The 21075-nt window shown below is 42.6% G+C and overlaps 1 protein-coding gene across 1 annotated transcript in view; it reads left to right on the top strand.

Annotated features, from left to right (window-relative positions):
- The window catches only part of SLC36A4 (solute carrier family 36 member 4), a 245179-nt gene that overhangs the window by 45073 nt on the left and 179031 nt on the right, over positions 1 to 21075 (top strand). The window contains exons 8-9 of the mRNA XM_077805422.1: positions 947 to 1174; positions 4870 to 4968. Coding sequence (XP_077661548.1) covers positions 947 to 1174; positions 4870 to 4968 — 327 coding nt within the window. The remainder of the gene's footprint in view (positions 1 to 946; positions 1175 to 4869; positions 4969 to 21075) is intronic.

Here is a 21075-nt window from a genome sequence, read left to right as displayed (position 1 = left end):
CTTTCTTGGTGTTTAGAAGGCAGTTTATTGTGTGCAGTTGTTTTGAGTTTCAGACCACTGATGTCTCAGTTGTGCTTGTTTCTTTTCACATCACATAGAATTAATAACTTTACATATTTTTTTTTGTGTTCCTTTTCTCAAGTCTACGGCTTTCTGCAATGCAAGGAAACTAACCTTATCAGATACTCGGGGTACAGGATGGGAAAATATGGTGGGAAAATGATTAAAAAGAGATCACCCATTCTATAGGATAAAGCCACTATAGCTTTTAAAGAAAATGGAATGAAACTGTTACTGTTTTGAGGAATGCGGTCTGTCACCTCAAATGCTTTGGCTTACCACTGCTTTTGGTCACAGCATTCATGCCATAAATTGATGTGATTTTCATAAAAGAAATTTTAACACCATTGATCATGTTAAATATTTTCTAATGTACAAGAACAGTTGTGAGTTTTTACATGTTTAGTCTTTTGAATAGCATTGGGAAATTGCTGTCTTGTTATATGGAATTTAGGAATATTTTAGACTTGACTACAGGGAGAATTGTACCTGTTTAATTTAAACCAATTCTGTTCAGCAAGTGCAAACCTCTGTATGGACTTTTATCTCTGTATAAGAATGGCTTTTTGAGTTTAGCTTAAGTTGATTGGGAACAAGTTTAAGTTGAATGGAAATAACCCACTTTTAAATTAAAATATAGCTGGGTTTGCACCAGTTTAAAACAGTTTAATCAAACTGGTGCAAGTATGAGTGTAGACAAGACTAATGCTTTAACTAAATTGGGGAGGCAAGTGTCCAACTCCCATTGAAAGTTAGTAGGAATTGGGTGTCTAACTCTCCCTTAAGTGCCTTTAAATGTTATAGTGGGATTTTAAAAGTATAACAAATATAATCATTCACATAAAATACAGTGCTGCTGATGTTTTTAAAAACATCTTCCTTCCAGGTCCATGAAGGATTTTTGGAGAACAGGATTGTACCGATCAATGACACTAGTACCAGTGGTCCCTCTGAGAAAAGGAGTGTTGATTTACGAATATACATGCTGTGTTTTCTGCCATTTATTATCCTTCTGGTCTTCATTCGTGACCTTAAGAGCCTGTCTGTGCTTTCGTTCCTTGCCAATCTTTCCATGGCTGTCAGCCTGGTAATTATTTACCAGTATATCGTTCGAGTGAGTATACATCCCCCCCCCAATTGTTTTGTGAAGATGTGACATCTCATTTGGAATTTGTATGTAATGTCAAGTGACTATTAGATTTATATTTATTAACCTAACTTTCACACAGCATGGCTTATACTGTAGGTACTAAAGTGATGGGTATTTAAAAAGTGGCAGAAAGAGAGAGCCTTTTGAAGATGTGACATTTATGGGAAATTGGACTTTAAAAAAGAAAGGAAAATGCCTACTAATTGCTCCTGCCATTAAGGCAGTAAAAGAAAAAAGTACACGTTTTAAAGAACTTTTGCCCCTTGAGTATGAAAAAAATTATCCTCCATGCATGTCACCTGCAGCTTTGGGGGTTCTGTTCCACTGCCTGTCCCTTCAGTTCAACAGGGCAGCAATTTAAACTGTGACACTTAATTCTAGTGTCTCTCCAAATACAGTACTGAACATTTGCAGACTTCTCATTTAGACCACATGTTGCAAACTTTCTGCTTTTAAGCAGTTGAATAATTGTTGCATGTACTGAATTGTTGCCATGATACTAAAAGGTGTCTTGAGAGATTTGTATAAAGCAAGCTGAATCATGGGATGAAAACAAAAATTCACATTTTTAAAAAAAACCCTCAGAAGATCTGTGACCAGAGTTCAAAAAAGTTTGCCAAGGTTACCTTTGGCATAAGATGATACTGGAAAAATACAAGTGCTACTTTATGTACAGCAGTATTTCCCATAGTGTGATGTGTGCCCCCCACTGATTGGCAAGAAAGACAGCCAGTGGGAGGGTTGAGTTGGGACAAAGGCAAAAACAGAACAATTACCAATAAATATTCTCCAGAGTCTCAGCTTTCACTTTAAAAAAAAAGTCTTTAGTGGTTATGGTTGTGAAGAAAACCTTCAGAATGTGAAGCTAGTGTAACTGAGGGTATATATATACTAGAAACACTACAGTAGCACAGCTGGCATGCTGTAGCTGTAGTATACACACTTAACACAGCAATGGAAGCATTCTTCCACTGACCTAACAGTGTCTACGCCGGGGTTCAGGTCACCTTAATTACATCACACAGAGTGTGAAATTCTTCACAGTCCTGTAGGACATAGGTCAGCTGACCTAATTTTTTAGTTTTCAGAGTAGCAGCCATGTTAGTCTGTATCCACAAAAAGAAAAGGAGTACTTGTGGCACCTTAGAGACTAACCAATTTATTTGAGCATAAGCTTTCGTGAGCTACAGCTCACTTCATCGGATGCATTCAGTGGAAAATACAGTGGGGAGATTTATATACACAGAGAACATGAAACAATGGGTGTTACCATACACACTGTAACGAGAGTGATCACTTAAGGTGAGCTATTACCAGCAGGAGAGCTGGGGTGGGTGGAGGAAACCTTTTGTATTGATAATCAAGTTGGGCCATTTCCAGGAGTTGAAAAGAATGTCTGAGGAACAGTGTGTGTGTGGGGGGGAAATAAACATGGGGAAATAGTTGTACTTTGTGTAATGACCCATCCACTCCCAGTCTTTATTCAAGCCTAAGTTAATTGTATCCAGTTTGCAAATTAATTCCAATTCAGCAGTCTCTCGTTGGAGTCTGTTTTTGAAGATTTTTTGTTGAAGTAATGCTACCTTTAGGTCTGTAATCGAGTGACCAAAGGGATTGAAGTGTTCTCCGACTGGTTTTTGAATGTTATAATTCTTGATGTCTAATTTGTGTCCATTTATTCTTTTACGCAGAGACTGTCCAGTTTGACCAATGTACATGGCAGAGGGGCATTGCTGGCACATGATGGCATCTATCACATTGGTAGATGTGCAGGTGAACAAGCCTCTGATAGTGTGGCTGATGTGATTAGGCCCTATGATGATGTCCCCTGAATAGATATGTGGACACAGTTGGCAACAGGCTTTGTTGCAAGGATAGGTTCCTGGGTTAGCGGTTCTGTTGTGTGGTTTGTGGTTGCTGGTGAGTATTTGCTTCAGGTTGGGGGGCTGTCTGTAAGCAAGGACTGGCTTGTCTCCCAAGATCTGTGTGAGTGATGGGTCGTCCTTCAGGATAGGATCGTTGTAGATCCTTGATGATGCATTGGAGAGGTTTGAGTTGGGGGCTGAAGGTGATGGTTAGTAGCGTTCTGTTATTTTCTTTGTTGGGCCTGTCCTGTAGTAGGTAACTTCTGGGTACTCTTCTGGCTCCGTCAATCTGTTTCTTCACTTCAGCAGGTAGGTATTGTAGTTGTAAGAACGCTTGCTAGAGATCTTGTAGGTGTTTGTCTCTGTCTGAGGGGTTGGAGCAAATGCGGTTGTATCGTAGAGCTTGGCTGTAGACAATGGATCATGTGGTGTGGTCTGGATGAAAGCTGGAGGCATGTAGGTCGGCATAGCGGTCAGTAGATTTCCGGTATAGGGTGGTGTTTATGTGACCATCGCTTATTAGCACCGTAGTGTCCAGGAAGTGGAACTCTTGTGTGGACTGGTCCAGGCTGAGGTTGATGGTGGGATGGAAATTGTTGAAATCATGGTGGAATTCCTCAAGGGCTTCTTTTCTGTGCGTCCAGATGATGAAGATGTCATCAATGTAGCGTAAGTAGAGTAGGGGCATTAGGGGACGAGAGCTGAGGAAGCGTTGTTCTAAGTCAGCCATAAAAATGTTGGCATACTGTGGGGCCATGCGGGTACCCATAGCAGTGCCGCTGATTTGAAGGTATATATTGTCCCCAAATGTGCAATAGTTATGGGTGAAGACAAAGTCCCCATCATGCGCCAGCAATGCCTCTCTGCCATGTACATTGGTCAAACTGGACAGTCTCTACGTAAAACAATAAATGGACACAAATCAGACATCAAAAATTATAACATTCAAAAACCACTCGGAGAACACTTCAGTCTGTTTGGTCACTCGATTACAGACCCAGAGCATAGCTACACCCCACCCCCCCAGCCCAGAGACTCACCCGCTACCCTCCTGGAAGGGTTGCCAACCCTCCAGGATTGTCCTGGAGTCTCAAGGAATTAAAGATTAAACTTTAATTAAAGATAATCGCACTTGATGAAACCTCCAGGAATTCATCCAACCCAAGCTGACAAACGTGTACCTCTTAGAACCCAGGGATCCAGAGGGAGAAACAGCTTGATATTGGGTTCTGGGATTGCATTGAGTTTCCTGCATGCTGCCTCCTTTCCCTATCAGGGTGTGCTGGGAACTGCAGCTGCTGGGAACCCTCCAGTTCCCTCCCCCTCCTCTTGGCCTTGTTTTCTATTTGTAAGCTGGGCTCTGCTGGGTCCAGTGGCCCCTAGTGGCAGCCAACATCTCTGCAGCCCACTTCTGTGGGGAAAAAGGGAAATTCTGCGCACAGAACGTTAATTTCTGCAAAATCCTGCATTGCACAGTGGTGCAGAATTTCCCCAGGAGTAAACAATGCTGGCATTTAAAGTGTCGTGTTCACTATCATATTACAAATATCTACACCAGTATTTCCCAAGTGCAAGTGGGCAGAGGACTAGCTGGGGAGAGGAGGAGATGTGGGCGAGGAGCAGCAGGTATTTGGTTACATTTTAAGATGTGCAGGCTATTAATACCACATGGTGATGTTGTTGGGGGCGGGGAGGATGGGATTGGGTTTATTTTCCTGGAGAGGGGCTCAGCTTTCAAAAGTCTGGGTAATGCTGATATACGGTATGTGATGATGCTGTGTTTTTTCTCCCCAGGATATATCTGATCCTCGAAAACTTCCCCCTGTGGCTGGTTGGAAGCAATATCCACTTTTTTTTGGTACTGCCATATTTGCTTTTGAAGGCATTGGTGTGGTAAGTGTTCAGCTGTACCCATCTAAATACAATGATTGATGATAAGCAATCCCATTATTAACTTTCAGTTAATCGCAATATTCTGCCCATCCCATTGACTTTCCTGTTAATAGGATTCAGCTATTTTAATCAAGCATGCCGCTTATGGGCAATTTTCGTTGTGCAGCTCTGTGGGCCTGCAGCAGCCCCTGTGGAAAGATCTGGCTTCAGGCAGGTTTGTAGGGCTGTGGCGGGGGAAGGAAGTCCTGGGACATGCTTAGCCAGGGCCCACAAGCTGTGTCCAGGGCTTTCCACAGGGAGTGAGGGTACTGGAGGGCCCATGGGGCTGCATGGTACCTCCCGCTGGCATCAGGGACATCTTTGTGATACAGAGTATGCCGCAGTTATCCATGCCTTTGTCATCTCAGAATAAGATTGCTGTAATGCACTGTTCAACCTGGGGACCATTCAGAACTATGGTTTACACAGAATCCTGCAGGATGCTTATTAACTGCAGTTACACTTTGGGAGGACATGATTAAACCAGTGCTCTGGGATACTTACATTTGCTTCAAGTAAGCATCCAGGTGGAATTCAAGGTGTCGATTTTAACCTCTCAAGCTCTAAGTGGTTTGAAACCTGCTTACCTGAGAGACTCTCCAGGCTTTACTGCCACAGAGGAGATCAGCACACTTACTGAAGCTGGAGACCTTCTCAACTTATGAAAGAAAAGGTTACTGGCAGAATGCTCTCTGCAGGTTCCTTGCTTTGGGACCCTCCTCCCTTATCTCATCAGCATTGATCTGCCAGTACCCAGGTTTGTTAACCTTCTGGGCACACTGCACACCTCCTCACCTTTCCTCTTTCTTGTCAGGCTATTGAGGAAGGGGTGGGCTGAAGTTTGGGTTTGGCTATATTTATGGATAGTGTTGTGGTGGTTGTGTCTCCCCAATTTATGGGATGAGTGCCAATAGATACCTGATTTTTATAAATTCAAATAAATGAAAAGAGCTATTCAAAAAAGAGTGAAAAAGTGTGTGAACATAGGGGGGAAAAAATCAATTAGTTTTGCCAAACCTCACAGCTGAATCATTTTTACTCAAACTTATAAGAAAAAACTCAATATGAGGCTGAGAATGAGCATGGAAGATTTCAACCCGAATGGTTGAAGTCTGGCAAAATTATCAGCAGCTGAAAGCGAGGGGTTATAATGGAACATGTTAGGCAACCTTAATCATAGGTAGTGTTGTTAAATCTGGGTAAGAAATGGTTTTCCTGTCCCAAAGAATGTTTTTGAGATTTTGACAATTTTTCCCTTCTGTATTGGGGTGAAATGGAGACCTTTTGAAGTTTTTGGCTCGAGGGGGTGAGGGGAGGAGGGAGAGGACACAGACACACACACACACCCCTCGCCTGCCTCTGAATAACCAATAGCCTGGTGGTTAGGGTACTCACATGGAACCCAGGTCCAAATACTTGGAATTTTGACTGGGTCTCCCACATCCCAGGTGAGTGCTGACCACGAGGCTGTTGGCTATTCTGGGATGAGTCTCTTTCTCTCTCTGAAAAACCTTTCCTGATGAAAATTTTGTTGAAACTGGTACGTTTCCTGCAAAGTTTCAGTTTTCTGACAAACAAATTTTTCATGTGGGGGAAAAAAAGTTTACCATTTAATTAGTTTGGTACCCTAGGCTACCTTCTTGTCATTTCGGTTTTTTCTATTTTGATCTCTCTCAGGTTTACCATTTAATTAATTGGTACCCTAGCCTACCTTCTCTCTGATTGCGGGCTATCAGCATATACACTGGACCCTCACTAGAACACGCGTCTATATAGCGCAAATTCGCATATAACGCGGTTGTGGCCATGGATCCCAAATTTAATTACTGGAATTCATTTTAACATGGTCCCCGCTATAACGTGGTCCCCGCGTTAACGTGGTACCATGCATGGATCCCAAATTCCACGTTCTAGCGAGGGTCTGGTGTATTATATTTCTATAAAATTCTTGTATTGGATTTCATTCTAGTAGGTCTTCCCTGATAGTGTTTACTTGTTTCATAAAGATACACTTCTTGGAAAACTTGAACAAGCTTTTTGCATAGAAGCAATAGATGTGATATATCTCAAGTTTAGTGGGGTTTTTGATACTGTCTCATATGACCTTCTCATAAACTAGAGAAATATAGGCTAGACAAAGCTATTACAAGGTGGGTGCACAACTGGTTGGAAAACAGTACTCAGAGAGTAGTTATTAATGTTTCACAATTGAATTGGATGGGCATGCTGAGTGGGGTCCCACAGGGATTTGTCCTGGGTTCAGTTTTATTCAATATTTTTATAAATGATTTGGATATTGACATAGAGAGTGTGCTAATAAATTTTGTGGATAATACCAAGCTGGGAGGGGTGGCAGGTGCTTTGGAGGACAGGATTAGAATTCAAAATGATCTTGCCAAACTGGAGAAATGGTCTGAAATAAATAGGATGAAATTCAGGAAGGACAAATGTAAAGTACTAGCCTTAGGAAGGAATAATCAATTGCACAAATACAAAATGGGAAATAAGTGCCTACGAAAAGGATCTGTCAGTTATAGTGAATCACAAACTAAATTTGAGTCAACAATCTAATACTGTCACAAAAAAAGCAAACCTCATTCTGGGGTATATTAGCAGGAATGTTGTAAGGAAGATATGAGAAATAATTCTTCCCCTCTACTCAGCACTGATAAGGCCACAACTGGAGTATTGTGTCTATTTCTGGGCACCACATTTTGGGAAAGATATGGACAAATATGAGAAAGTTGAGAGGAGAGCGACAAAAATGAATTGAGAGCTAGAAAATGCCGCCCTGACCGGGAAAACCGAGAAGTCTGCTGCTTGCCGGGGGCTAAGATTCGCGATGTGACGGAGAGACTGCCGAGACTCATCAAGCCCTCGGATCGCTACCCCTTCCTGCTTCTCCACGTGGGCACCAATGATACTGCCAAGAATGACCTTGAGCGGATCACTGCGGACTACATGGCTCTGGGAAGAAGGATAAAGGAGTTTGAGGCGCAAGTGGTGTTCTCGTCCATCCTCCCCGTGGAAGGAAAAGGCCTGGGTAGGGACCGTCGAATCGTGGAAGTCAACGAATGACTACGCAGGTGGTGTCGGAGAGAAGGCTTTGGATTCTTTGACCATGGGATGGTCTTCCATGAAGGAGGAGTGCTGGGCAGAGACGGGCTCCACCTTACGAAGAGAGGGAAGAGCATCTTTGCGAGCAGGCTGGCTAACCTAGTGAGGAGGGCTTTAAACTAGGTTCACCGGGGGAAGGAGACCAAAGCCCTGAGGTAAGTGGGAAAGCGGGATACCGGGAGGAAGCACAGGCAGGAATGTCTGTGAGGGGAGGGCTCCTGCCTCATAGTGAGAATGAGGGGCAATCAGCAGGTTATCTCAAGTGCTTATATACGAACGCACAAAGCCTTGGAAACAAGCAGGGAGAACTGGAGGTCCTGGTGATGTCAAGGAATTATGACGTGATTGGAATAACAGAGACTTGGTGGGATAACTCACATGACTGGAGTACTGTCATGGATGGTTATAAACTGTTCAGGAAGGATAGGCAGGGCAGAAAAGGTGGGGGAGTAGCACTGTATGTAAGGGAGCAGTATGACTGCTCAGAGCTCCGGTACGAAACTGCAGAAAAACCTGAGTGTCTCTGGATTAAGTTTAGAAGTGTGAGCAACAAGAGTGATGTAATGGTGGGAGTTTGCTATAGACCACCGGACCAGGGGGATGAGGTGGATGAGGCTTTCTTCCGGCAGCTCGCAGAAGTTACTAGATCGCATGTCCTGGTTCTCATGGGTGACTTTAATTTTCCTGATATCTGCTGGGAGGGCAATACAGCGGTGCATAGACAATCCAGGAAGTTTTTGGAAAGCATAAGGGACAATTTCCTGGTGCAAGTGCTAGAGGAGCCAATTGGGGGGGAGCTTTTCTTGACCTGCTGCTCACAAACCGGGAAGAATTAGTAGGGGAAGCAAAAGTGGATGGGAATCTGGGAGGCAGTGACCATGAGTTGGTTGAGTTCAGGATCCTGACACAGGGAAGAAAGGTAAGCAGCAGGATACGGACCCTGGACTTCAGGAAAGCAGACTTCGACTCCCTCAGGGAACGGATGGGTAGGATCCCCTGGGGGACTAACATGAAGGGGAAAGGAGTCCAGGAGAGCTGGCTGTATTTCAAGGAATCCCTGTTGAGGTTACAGGGACAAACCATCCTGATGTGTCGAAAGAATAGTAAATATGGCAGGCGACCAGCTTGGCTTAACGGTGAAATCCTAGCGGATCTTAAACATAAAAAAGAAGCTTACAAGAAGTGGAAGGTAGGACATATGACCAGGGAAGAGTATAAAAATATTGCTCGGGCATGTAGGAATGAAATCAGGAGGGCCAAATCACACCTGGAGTTGCAGCTAGCGAGAGATGTCAAGAATAACAAGAATGGTTTCTTCAGGTATGTTGGCAACAAGAAGAAAGCCAAGGAAAGTGTGGGCCCCTTAATGAATGAGGGAGGCAACCTAGTGACAGAGGATGTGGAAAAAGCTAATGTACTCAATGCTTTTTTTGCCTCTGTCTTCACTAACAAGGTCAGCTCCCAGACTGCTGCGCTGGGCATCACAACATGGGAATAGATGGCCAGCCCTCTGTGGAGAAAGAGGTGGTTAGGGACTATTTAGAAAAGCTGGATGTGCACAAGTCCATGGGGCCGGACGAGTTGCATCCGAGAGTGCTAAAGGAACTGGCGGTTGTGATTGCAGAGCCATTGGCCATTATCTTTGAAAACTCGTGGCGAACGGGGGAAGTCCCGGATGACTGGAAAAAGGCTAAGGTAGTGCCAATCTTTAAAAAAGGGAAGGAGGAGGATCCTGGGAACTACAGGCCAGTCAGCCTCACCTCAGTCCCCGGAAAAATCATGGAGCAGGTCCTCAAAGAATGAATCCTGAAGCACTTACATGAGAGGAAAGTGATCAGGAACAGTCAGCATGGATTCACCAAGGGAAGGTCATGCCTGACCTATCTAATCGCCTTCTATGATGAGATTACTGGCTCTGTGGATGAAGGGAAAACAGTGGATGTATTGTTTCTTGACTTTAGCAAAGCTTTTGACACGGTCTCCCACAGTATTCTTGTCAGCAAGTTAAAAAAGTATGGGCTGGATGAATGCACTATAAGGTGGGTAGAAAGTTGGCAAGATTGTCGGGCACAACGGGTAGTGATCAATGGCTCCATGTCTAGTTGGCAGCCGGTGTCAAGTGGAGTGCCCCAGGGGTCGGTCCTGGGGCCGGTTTTGTTCAATATCTTCATAAATGATCTGGAGGATGCTGTGGATTGCACTCTCAGCAAATTTGCGGATGATACTAAACTGGGAGGAATGGTAGATACGCTGGAGGGCAGGGATAGGGTACAGAGGGACCTCAACAAATTGGAGGATTGGGCCAAAAGAAATCTGATGAGGTTCAGTAAGGATAAGTGCAGGGTCCTGCACTTAGGAGGGAAGAACCCAATGCACAGCTACAGACTAGGGACCGAATGGCTAGGCAGCAGTTCTGCGGTAAAGGACCTAGGGGTGACAGTGGACGAGAAGCTGGATATGAGTCAGCAGTGTGCCTTTGTTGCCAAGAAGGCCAATGGCATTTTGGGATGTATAAGTAGGGGCATAGCGAGCAGATCAAGGGATGTGATCGTCCTCCTCTATTCGACATTGGTGAGGCTTCATCTGGAGTACTGTGTCCAGTTTTGGGCCCCACACTACAAGAAGGATGTGGATAAATTGGAAAGAGTCCAGCGAAGGGCAACAAAAATGATTAGGGGTCTGGAACACATGAGTTATGAGGAGAGGCTGAGGGAACTGGGATTGTTTAGTCTGCAGAAGAGAAGAATGAGGGGGGATTTGATAGCTGCTTTCAACTACCTGAGAGGTGGTTCCAGAGAGGATGGTTCTAGACTATTCTCAGTGGTAGAAGAGGACAGGACAAGGAGTAATGGTCTCAAGTTGCAGTGGGGGAGGTTTAGGTTGGATATTAGGAAAAACTTTTTCACTAGGAGGGTGGTGAAACACTGGAATGAGTTACCTAGGGAGGTGGTGGAATCTCCTTCCTTAGAAGTTTTTAAGGTCAGGCTTGACAAAGCCCTGGCTGGGATGATTTAATTGGGGATTGGTCCTGCTTTTGAGCAGGGGGTTGGACTAGATGACCTCCTGAGGTTCCTTCCAACCCTGATATTCTATGATTCTATGATTCTAAAATATGACCTCTGAGGAAAGATTGAAACAACTGGCTTTGTTTAGTCTGGGGAAGAGGGCAGGCATGATAGCAGTCTTCAAGTACTTAAAAGGTTGTTATAAAGAGGAGAGTGATAAATTGTTTTCCTTAACCACTGAGCACAGCACAGGAAATAATGGGCTTAAATTGCAACAAGGAAGATTTAGGTTAGATATTAGGAAAAGCTTTCTAACCGTAAGGGTAGTTAAGCACTGGAACAAACTACCTTGGGAGGTTGTGGAATCTCCGTCATTGAAGGCTTTTAAGAACGTGTTTGATAAACACGTCTCAGGGATGGTCTAGATCAGTGATACTCAATTAGATCGACCTGTGGGCTGATATGAGAATTTTATGACAAGGGGCAGGTCATTTTTGCAGAAGGCTGACAAAATAATTATAATAAAAAACTTCAGCTGCCAATAAATAAAGATCTTGATTGCAACACAAGTACTAGTGTTTCTATATTTTAACAAAATTTATAAATCAACATTATGATCTGTGTTTGTGGCAGTCTCTAATGGGAGAGGTGACATCACCGATCTCTGGCAAGCTTTATGAAGAGTAGTTTGCAGAAGGTCATGCACTGGTGAAGATGCGATTGTAGTGTTGGTTTTTTATAATGTTCATGGTAGAAAACCCCAATTCTCAGAGATAAGTTGATCCGAATGTTAAAAGATAGATGGCTAGATTCAGGCTATTTTGAAACTGGTCAGCATATTGAGTCCAAAAATTGCAAAGTCCCACTTCTTTGAATTTTGCCTTCAAGACATTTGAGCTCTGGAGACTTACAATGTCCAGTTGAAAGGCACCTTCATTAGTTGAATCAAGAATGTTCTTTGCTTCAGAAAGACAAGATCCATTGGCAGAGATAACAAATGGATCACACACAAATAAAAGCAAATCATTTGGAATTTTAAAATTCTCAAATCGCATTTTAAAATTTTTGATCAGATTGTTTTGGAATTCTTGCATTGTTTTCATCGAAGTTTCATCTGTAGCAACAACATGCAATGTGGGAAAGAGCAACATCTTTCCTGTTAAGTCTGTCTGAAAGATTTCAAGACTGCTCTGAAAGTCACACTTTTTTTTAAACAGATCCCCAACACTACTTGCATGGCCTTGGAGCTGCAAGCTGAGGGAATTCAAGTGACCAGTAATATTGCAGAGTAAAGCTACCTGTGACATAGCCGTGCTCCACCAATATTCAGGACCGTGGGCCCGGCTCCTCCAATGTTTGGGCTTATATTTTCAGAGCCATCCCATCCATGGGACAGACCGGGGCAACTGCTCTGGGTCCCACGCTTTGGGGGGCCCCACGCTTCAGGGGGATGTGGGGTCCCGGGCTGCCTGGGGGGTTAGTGGGAGGCTTGGCGCCTGCTCCTCCCCCACTCCACCCCTTCCCCCAAGTCCTCACCCCACCTCTTTCTGGCTTCTGCCCTCTCCCTCGAGCAATGCCAGGAGCTGGCGGAGTGGGGCGGGCTGGGGCCGGGTCACTCTCTGCTGCCAGTGCCAGGCCCCCCACTAACCCCCAGCCCCCCTGGACCCCACATCCCCCTGGAGCGCAGGGTCCCCCAAAGTACAGGGCCCAATCCTATGGACAGGATGGCTCTGCTTGGACCCATTCTGGGCACCAGCAAAAATTATACAAACCTGGCACCCATGGTTGACTCATATCCAGCTTCTCGTCCACTGTAGTCCATGGTCCTTTTCTGCAGAACTGCCAGTTAACCAGTTGGTCCCCAGCCTGTAGCCGTGCATGGGATTCTTCCATCCTAACTGCAGGACTCTGCACTTGTCCTTGTTGAACTTCATCAGATTTCTTTTGGCCCAATCCTCCAATTTGTCTAGGTCACTCTGGACCTTATCCCTACATTCCAGCATATCTATTTCTTCCCCCAGCTTAGTGTCATCTACAAACTTGCTGAGGGTGAAATCCATCCCATCATCCGGATCATTAATGAAGACGTTGAACAAAACTGACCCCAAGACCGACCCCTGGGGCACTCCGCTTGATGCTGGCTGCCAGCTAGATATCGAGCCATTGATCACTACCCGTTGATCCCTATGATCTAGCCAGCTTTCTATCCACCTTATAGTCCATTCATCCAATCCATATTTTTTTAACTTACTGGCAAGAATATTGTGGGAGACCGTGTCAAAAGCTTTGCTAAAATCAAGATATATCACGTCCACTGCTTTCCCCATATTCACAGTTATCTCATCATAGAAGGCAATCAGGTTGGTCAGGCATGACTTGCCCTTGGTGAATCCATGTTGACTGCTTCTGATCACCTTTCTCTCCTCCAAGTGCTTCAAAACTGATTCCTTGAGGACCTGCTCCATGTTTTTTCCAAGGACTGAGGTGAGGGTGACCGGTCTGTAGTTCCTCGGATTCTTCTTCTTCCCTTTTTAAAAGATGGGCACTATATTTGCCTTTTTCCACTTGTCCGGGACCTCCCCCTGATCACCATGAATTTTCAAAGCTAATGGCCAAGGGCTCTGCAATCACATCAGCCAATTCTCTCAGCACCTTTGGATGCACTAGATCTGGCCCCATGGACTTGTGCATGTCCAGCTTTTCTAAATAGTCCTTAACGTGTTCTTTCACCCCCGAGGGCTGCTCACCTCTTCCCCATACTGTGCTGCCTAGTGCAGCAGTCTGGGAGCTGGCCTTGTCTGCGAAGATTGAGGGAAAAAAAGCATTGAGTATTTCAGTTTTTTCCGCATCATCTGTCACTAGTTTGCCTCCCCCATTCTGTAAGGGTCCCACACATCCCCTGACCTTCTTCTTGTTGCTAACATACCTGAAGTAGCCTTATTTAAATGTTCTCCCAAATATGAAATATCTTTTTATTGTATTTTTTTAATTTAAAGCTGCAACTTATATTCATGTTGACTAATACCTTACTCCATGAGCAGTGTTAGTGAAATCAGTGGTACTGCTCATGGAGTAAAGTCCTATTTGCTGCAGTAAGGGTTCTAAAGTACAGCTCTAAATTACTTAATTTAAAAGTATGGTTCAGGGCAACCCAATGGGAGATTGATAATAGGATTTAGGACTTGATCTTGCTCCCACTGAAGTCAGTGGTAAAACTAGCATTTAATTCAATGGTGAAGCATTAAACCTTGGTGATTTCAACCTTTAGGGTTTCGATTCAGTCCATCGTAGATTAGTGTTGTGGTTGGGTGTTGTAAACATTCAATGATTTTTGGATATCCCCTATGAAATGCATAATCTAGCAATGTGTGGATAGTTTGCACTATGACTGCTTGTGCTTTATTTGATCGTTGGATAAATAGAAAATTTCATTCTTCGTTACTGTCAGTTTAGCACCTTTCATGAACCTGAATAAAACTTCTTTCTGTAATAACTCTCATAGAGCAGGAATGCTTTATTGATTGTTAAATTGTCAATGGAAACTCTCAAGTGGGTTAATATAGTGTTTACAATCTTAATGCCTTTCCAATACCTCTTTCTTTATGTATGTATGACTCTATGACTTATTCCAAGAAATGTTTTGCATTTTGGAAATTTGCTGTTAAGTATTCACTTAATACAGAGAGCTGTTTTCAAGTTTAAACAGGTAATTGGCCAATCTTGAATAATGATTTTGAGGCAATATCTCCATCTGTCTCAGTTCCATGGATTTACATAAGAAGTTCTCAAAGCTTCCAATAAGGCTTCCATTTGAATTTTCCCATCAGTTGTGTAGCACGTGCCCATTCTATTTTTGCTCTTTAAACAAGAAATTTGTGGATAGGTTTGTGATCCTGAATGTTCATTAAGGGATTGGAGCAGGTGGTACACTTAGAGAGGTTCTGAATGGATGCTGTTTTTACTCATTCCCTTTTACTAACTTTCTTTTGAAGTATGCTGCTGCCCCCATTTTGTGCAAACTGATGTTTCAATGTAATCTGGTAAAATAGGTTGTTAATATAACTCATACAGAATCTGTTGAAAATCTTGTTTGTTTGCTAATTTGAACAGTTTTATTGTGTGAATGCGGTGGCAACTGACTAACTTGACTTCATCTTGAGCTAAAACAGTCTGGAGAAAGAATCTGCAGATTTATGGCAGTTTGGGCCACAAGCTAATCACTGTTTGTGTTAATAGCAAGATGTGTTGCACTCTAGGACTACATTTTCTTTGTTTGCTTGCTTTCTATTTAAGTCACATTCAGGACTGGGATCCCTATTGTCTGGCATAGGTTACCTTCTGGATTTTGAGGTACTGCAAATTTTGAATATCTTGGCAGCTGGTTGTTAATGACCCATGTATATTGACAGGAACAGCTGACAGCGGGGTGACAGAATGATCAGTCCTTAATTCCTACGCATGCAAATTAGGATTCAACAGAAGATCAGCGATAAAGTGGGAAGGAAGAAAGATTTATTTGTGTGCTCAATACACCAATAATGCCAAAAAGATTAACATCTCCCTGTTTCATTACCTCTATTTTGGGCTGTTTGGGGTTGTTACATCTGAATATTTCAGATACTATGGACGTTAGTGGACTCATTTCCCAATATTAAAGTTATGTGCATGTTCATCTGCCTCTAAAAGGACTTTTGATCTCTGCATATTTTACTGTTAAATTGAACGGACAGTTTAATTTCTTCATCATGTTGCCTTGGCAAGTGAGGAACATAAGAACTTTGTGTTCAAGTGATACTAATAGTGATCATTTCATTGGTGATGAAAGTTACTTTGGGCTCCTACCAACTTGTAAGTTAGGTTTTCAAGACATAAAAATCAGGATGATCTTGAGAAAAATTGGGACAGGTGGCATAAAATAGTCACTGTGAAACAGTTTTTTCTTTTCTTCAATAACCCAGTGTCACAAGGTGACTGTCCCTTTTAAGAGGGAATGGGGTACAGTGCATCTGTGCCTGATCACCTACTACTCAATTGGGCTTAAGGGAAGGCACCTGGGCCTGATAAAGAGGGAGACATCAGCAGGGGAAGGGCTACCCACTGACTCTCTCAGCCTGGTTTGGTAAGGAGAGAAGCTTGGGAAGCTTTGGGAGAGACAGATAGAGAGCTGGAGCAGAGAGCATACTCCAGGGGAGAAGACGACTCCAGCCAGGTAGGGCCGGGAAGGATGAAATTTGGACTCTAAGGACCTTGTTTTGATTGGAACAGTTTATGCTTAAAAAAAACTAAGCATTCTTAGTCTTGTGAAATGAAGATTGAGGGGGGACTGATACAGTCTTCCAATATGTTAAGGGCTGCTGTAAAGAGGATGGTGATCAGTTGTTTCTAACAATCCTTAGAAGTTTTTAAGGTCAGGTTTGACAAAGCCCTGGCTGGGGTGATTTAGTTGGGGATTGGTCCTGCTTTGAGCAGGGCGTTGGACTAGATGACCTCCTGAGGTTCCTTCCAACCCTGATATTCTATGATTCTATGTTCTCCAGATCCACTGAAGGTAGGACAAAATGTAATGGGCTTAATTTGCAGCAAGGGCAATTTATGTCAGATATTAGGAAAAACTTTCTAACTACAAGGGTAGTTAAGCACTGGAATAGGCTTCCAAGAGAGGTTGTGGAGTCCCCATCATTGGACACTTTTTAAAAACAAGTTGGACAAACATCTGTCAAGATGGTTTAGCTTTACTTGGCTAAACTGAATGGCTCCTCAAAGTGCCTTCCAGCCCTACATTTCTATGATGATAAACCAGGGTGGCATGGAAAGAGAAAAGACTGTGTGGAATTTTTAAGGAGTCCAATAAGGGAAACTGAGGCAGGTGCCACAGAAACAACCCAGGCCATGAGGAGGTGCCTGGGAAGTGATCCATCCTGTGACACCAGGTTTCCCAGCACACTTTACCCAGGTACATTGTTTACTCCAATGAAAAAATATGCACTAGAGACCACTAGGTCTGTCAAGCGATAAAAAAAAAAAAAATCACGATTAATTGCGCTGCTAAACAATAATAGAAAACCATTTATTTAAATGTTTTTGGATGTTTTCTACATTTTCAAATATTTTGCTTTCAATTACAGCACAGAATACAAAGTGTACAGTGTTCACTTTATTTTTTATTACAGATATTTGCATTGTAAAAAACAAAAGAAATAGTATTTTTCAATTAACGTAATACAAGTACTGTAGCGCAATCTCTTTATCATGAAAGTTGAACTTAAAAACGTAGAATTATGTACAAAAAAACCGTGCATTCAAAAATAAAACATTGTAAAACTTTAGAGCCTAGAAAGTCCACTCAGTCCTAATTCTTGTACAGCAAATTGCTCAGACAAACAAGTTTGTTTACATTTGCAGGAGATAATGCTGCCCACTTCTTGTTTACAATGTTATCTGAAAGTGAGAACAGACATTTGTATGGCACTATTATAGCCGGTGTTGCAAGATATTTATGTGCCAGATGTGCTAAAGATTCATATGTCCCTTTATGCTTCAGCCACCATTCCAGAGGACATGTGTCCATGCTGATGACAGGTCCAAAGCAATGTCAACCGATTCATGTTCATTTTCATAGAATCATAGAATATTAGGGTTGGAAGAGACCTCAGGAGGTCATCTAGTCCAACCCCCTGCTCAATACAGGACCAACTCCAACTAAATCATCCCAGGCAGGGCTTTGTCAAGCCGGGCCTTAAAAACTTCTAAGGATGGAGATTCCATCACCTCCCTAGGTAACCCATTCTGAGTTACTACAGAGAGTTATCTGAGTTACTACAAAGAATTCTTTCCTGGGTCTCTGGCTGGTGAATCTTGCCCACGTGCTCAGGGTTCAGCTGATCGCCATATTTGGGGTTGGGAAGGAATTTTCCTCCGGGGCAGATTGGAAGAGGCCCTGGGGTTTTTTCGCCTTCTTCTGCAGCATGGGGCACAGGTCACTTGCTTGAGGATTCTCTGCACCTTGAAGTCTTTAAACCATGATTTGAGGACTTCAATAGCTCAGACATAGGTGAGAGGTTTTTTACAGGAGTGGGTGGGTGAGATTCTGTGGCCTGCATTGTGCAGGAGGTCAGACTAGATGATTATAATGGTCCCTTCTGACCTTAATATCTATGAATCTATGAATTCCAGTGCTTCACCACTGTGTTTTGTATTTTCAGTATTTGCTGTTATTGGATTACGTTCAAATAAACATGTTTTTCTGGATGATTACAAATGTAACATGGATGTTTGTGTTTAACATTCAATTCAAATAACTGCAGAATTTAAGTTTGGATTATTGCACATTCATATAAATGCACTTGTGCTACTGGAACATGCAGTCAAACAAAATCTGTGTTTACAATTCCTCTTGGAAGTAGGCATTCTGTAGACACTTTCTTTATTAATTGATACATGACATTTCCTAGGTGAATGTCAGGTTTGCAGCAGATCTGATGTCCTGTCCATACTGCTACTAAGCAAAATTAACTAACCTTTGTTCAGCAGCATCATGTTCAGAATCCTCTTTTTTTCTCAAAGGAAGAAAGGATTTATGTGGAAAATACAAGATTCATTAGACTTGATCACAACATGGCTCCCTCGAACTTGTAGTGCAGATGGGACTTAAAACTGAGGATAAAGCACTATGTCTTTATGTCTGGAACTGTGCCTGGAACTATGCCAAAGCTGGGCCTTTGGAATGTGTTGTATTGTAGTACAGATATAACTTAACAATACACAGAGTATGAATAGAATATTTAATAATTTTATTCATGTGTATTATAATCAGGAAAATATTCACCACATATGACTGAGAAGCTCCTGTAGTATTTGTCATTTAAGACACCCTCCCCACCTAAAAGTGAAGGTGATACTGTAACTGAAAATTGCAACAAAAAGAAAGAAATTGATTCATATTGTTTAGACAAAATAACATGCTTTTCTGTCCCTTTAAATACAAATCTATGCAATTCAGTATTATTTTCTTGTTGAGTATTGTACACTGGTTAGCTTAGTGAACAGAAAATGCTATGTTACTTTTAAACATTAATTTCAGAGTAGGAAAATAAGGCTCCTCATTTTTGTTTAGCCTGTTTCTTCCAGAAGTCTGTTAAGTTGCTTTTGAACTTGGATATCACTGTTTTGCAATAAAGGCTGGAGTGGTATTTTGTATACAAAAACACAGAGGCTTTGGAATCAAATTAGGCAGCAGCTAACCAATTCCAGGATTTAGAAGAGGAAAAAAAGTGAATTATCATTTTAAAATGTCATTGTTTTGGATTTTGAGACAGATGCAGAGCAGCTTGTTAGAACTGAGATAAAAGCCACTCATTGTCAAAAACTCTTTTAGCAGCTTAGCATTATCCGTTTTAAAAACAAAAAAACCCCAAACCTGCTAGCTTAACGCTCTGTTCTGGTGTTTTTCAGACCAGGCTGGATTTGTCAGGGATAGACATTTAACAGGTAACGTGACATCATCTTAATGTACAGTTGGGGCATCTCTGGATCAGTGTACATCTACTGCATTAGTGTCTTTCAGTTCTCTGAAGGTATTTGACAAGATGTGCAAAATAAAAGAGGTGGGAATTCTCAGGAGGACATACCTTCAAATTCAGGCTCCCTTGTCAACCTCCAAAGCCAACAGTTACCATATCATTAATGGACATGTTTTGAACACTATCCAAGCACAAAAAGAAGCATTATCTGACAGGGCCGTCTTCTCCTTTCTTACACTGTCAAGCTTCTTCAAAACCAACAACTATAGGTAAATGGGTGGGAGCACAGTGCATTGCTTTATGTAGCTGATGCACTGTTTGAGTTATTGGCCATACAACGTTCCTTGCCTGCTATATTCATCTTCTGCGGAAGTGTAGTGAGGACTCAGGCTAGGTTGTTGATAATTCTTTATCAAATTCAGTTTTCCTTATGGCAGGTTTCAGAGTAGCAGCCGCGTTAGTTTGTATTCGCAAAAAGAAAAGGAGTACTTGTGGCACCTTAGAGACTAACAAATTTATTTGAGCATAAGCTTTTGTGAGCTACAGCTCACTTCATTGGATGCATTCAGTGGAAAATACAGTGGGGAGATTTATATACATAGAGAACATGAAACAAGCAGGAGAGCGGGGGGGCCCACCTTGATTATCACTACAAAAGGTTCCCTCCCCGCTCTCCTGCTGGTAATAGCTCACCTTAAGTGATCACTCTCGTTACAGTGTGTATGGTAACACCCATTGTTTCATATTCTCTGTGTATATAAATCTCCCCATTGTATTTTCCACTGAATGCACCCGATGAAGTGAGCTGTAGCTCATGAAAGCTTATGCTCCAATAAATTTGTTAGTCTCTAAGGTGCCACAAGTACTCCTTTTCAGTTTTCCTTATGTACACCCTGCACGTACTGCCCTGAATAAACTCCCAAGTCATTACCAACATAGATGGACTTTAATTCTTTCTCCGACTTCAATCCAGTTATCAAAGTTACATCGAATTCCAACCTCAAACTGTTGGACTTGTGAGGATGCTTCCATACCATATTCCCAAAGGTCATATTGCCTCTCTGAAGGTCTCACGGTTCTTAATGAACCCTCATCTCATGCTAGAGGTTTGTAATACGTATTTTTCCCCATTTCACTGATGTGGTACAGAAAGATGAAGTGACTTGTCCAAGACCCCAAAGCGAGTGTCAGAAATGGCAACAGAATCCAGATCATGTGACCCCTATTCCTTGGGTGTAGCCGCTAGGCAAAAGGCACATCTTGTTTGTTTAACATTTACTATTAGATTATTGTAAATTTAAAGATGCAAATTGTGACATTCCCCAGGGTACAATCTGGACTGTTGAACAGCTGGTCTTCTTAATTCTCTAGCCTCTCAGGGGTACCTTTTACACTGTCAGAACATCCACTCCTGGCCTGCTCACACA

Source organism: Eretmochelys imbricata, chromosome 1, assembly GCF_965152235.1.
Source record: "Eretmochelys imbricata isolate rEreImb1 chromosome 1, rEreImb1.hap1, whole genome shotgun sequence".
NCBI lineage: Eukaryota > Metazoa > Chordata > Testudines > Cheloniidae > Eretmochelys > Eretmochelys imbricata.
Note: the sequence above shows the minus strand (reverse complement) of the source record. Positions and strands in the feature narration are given on the sequence as shown.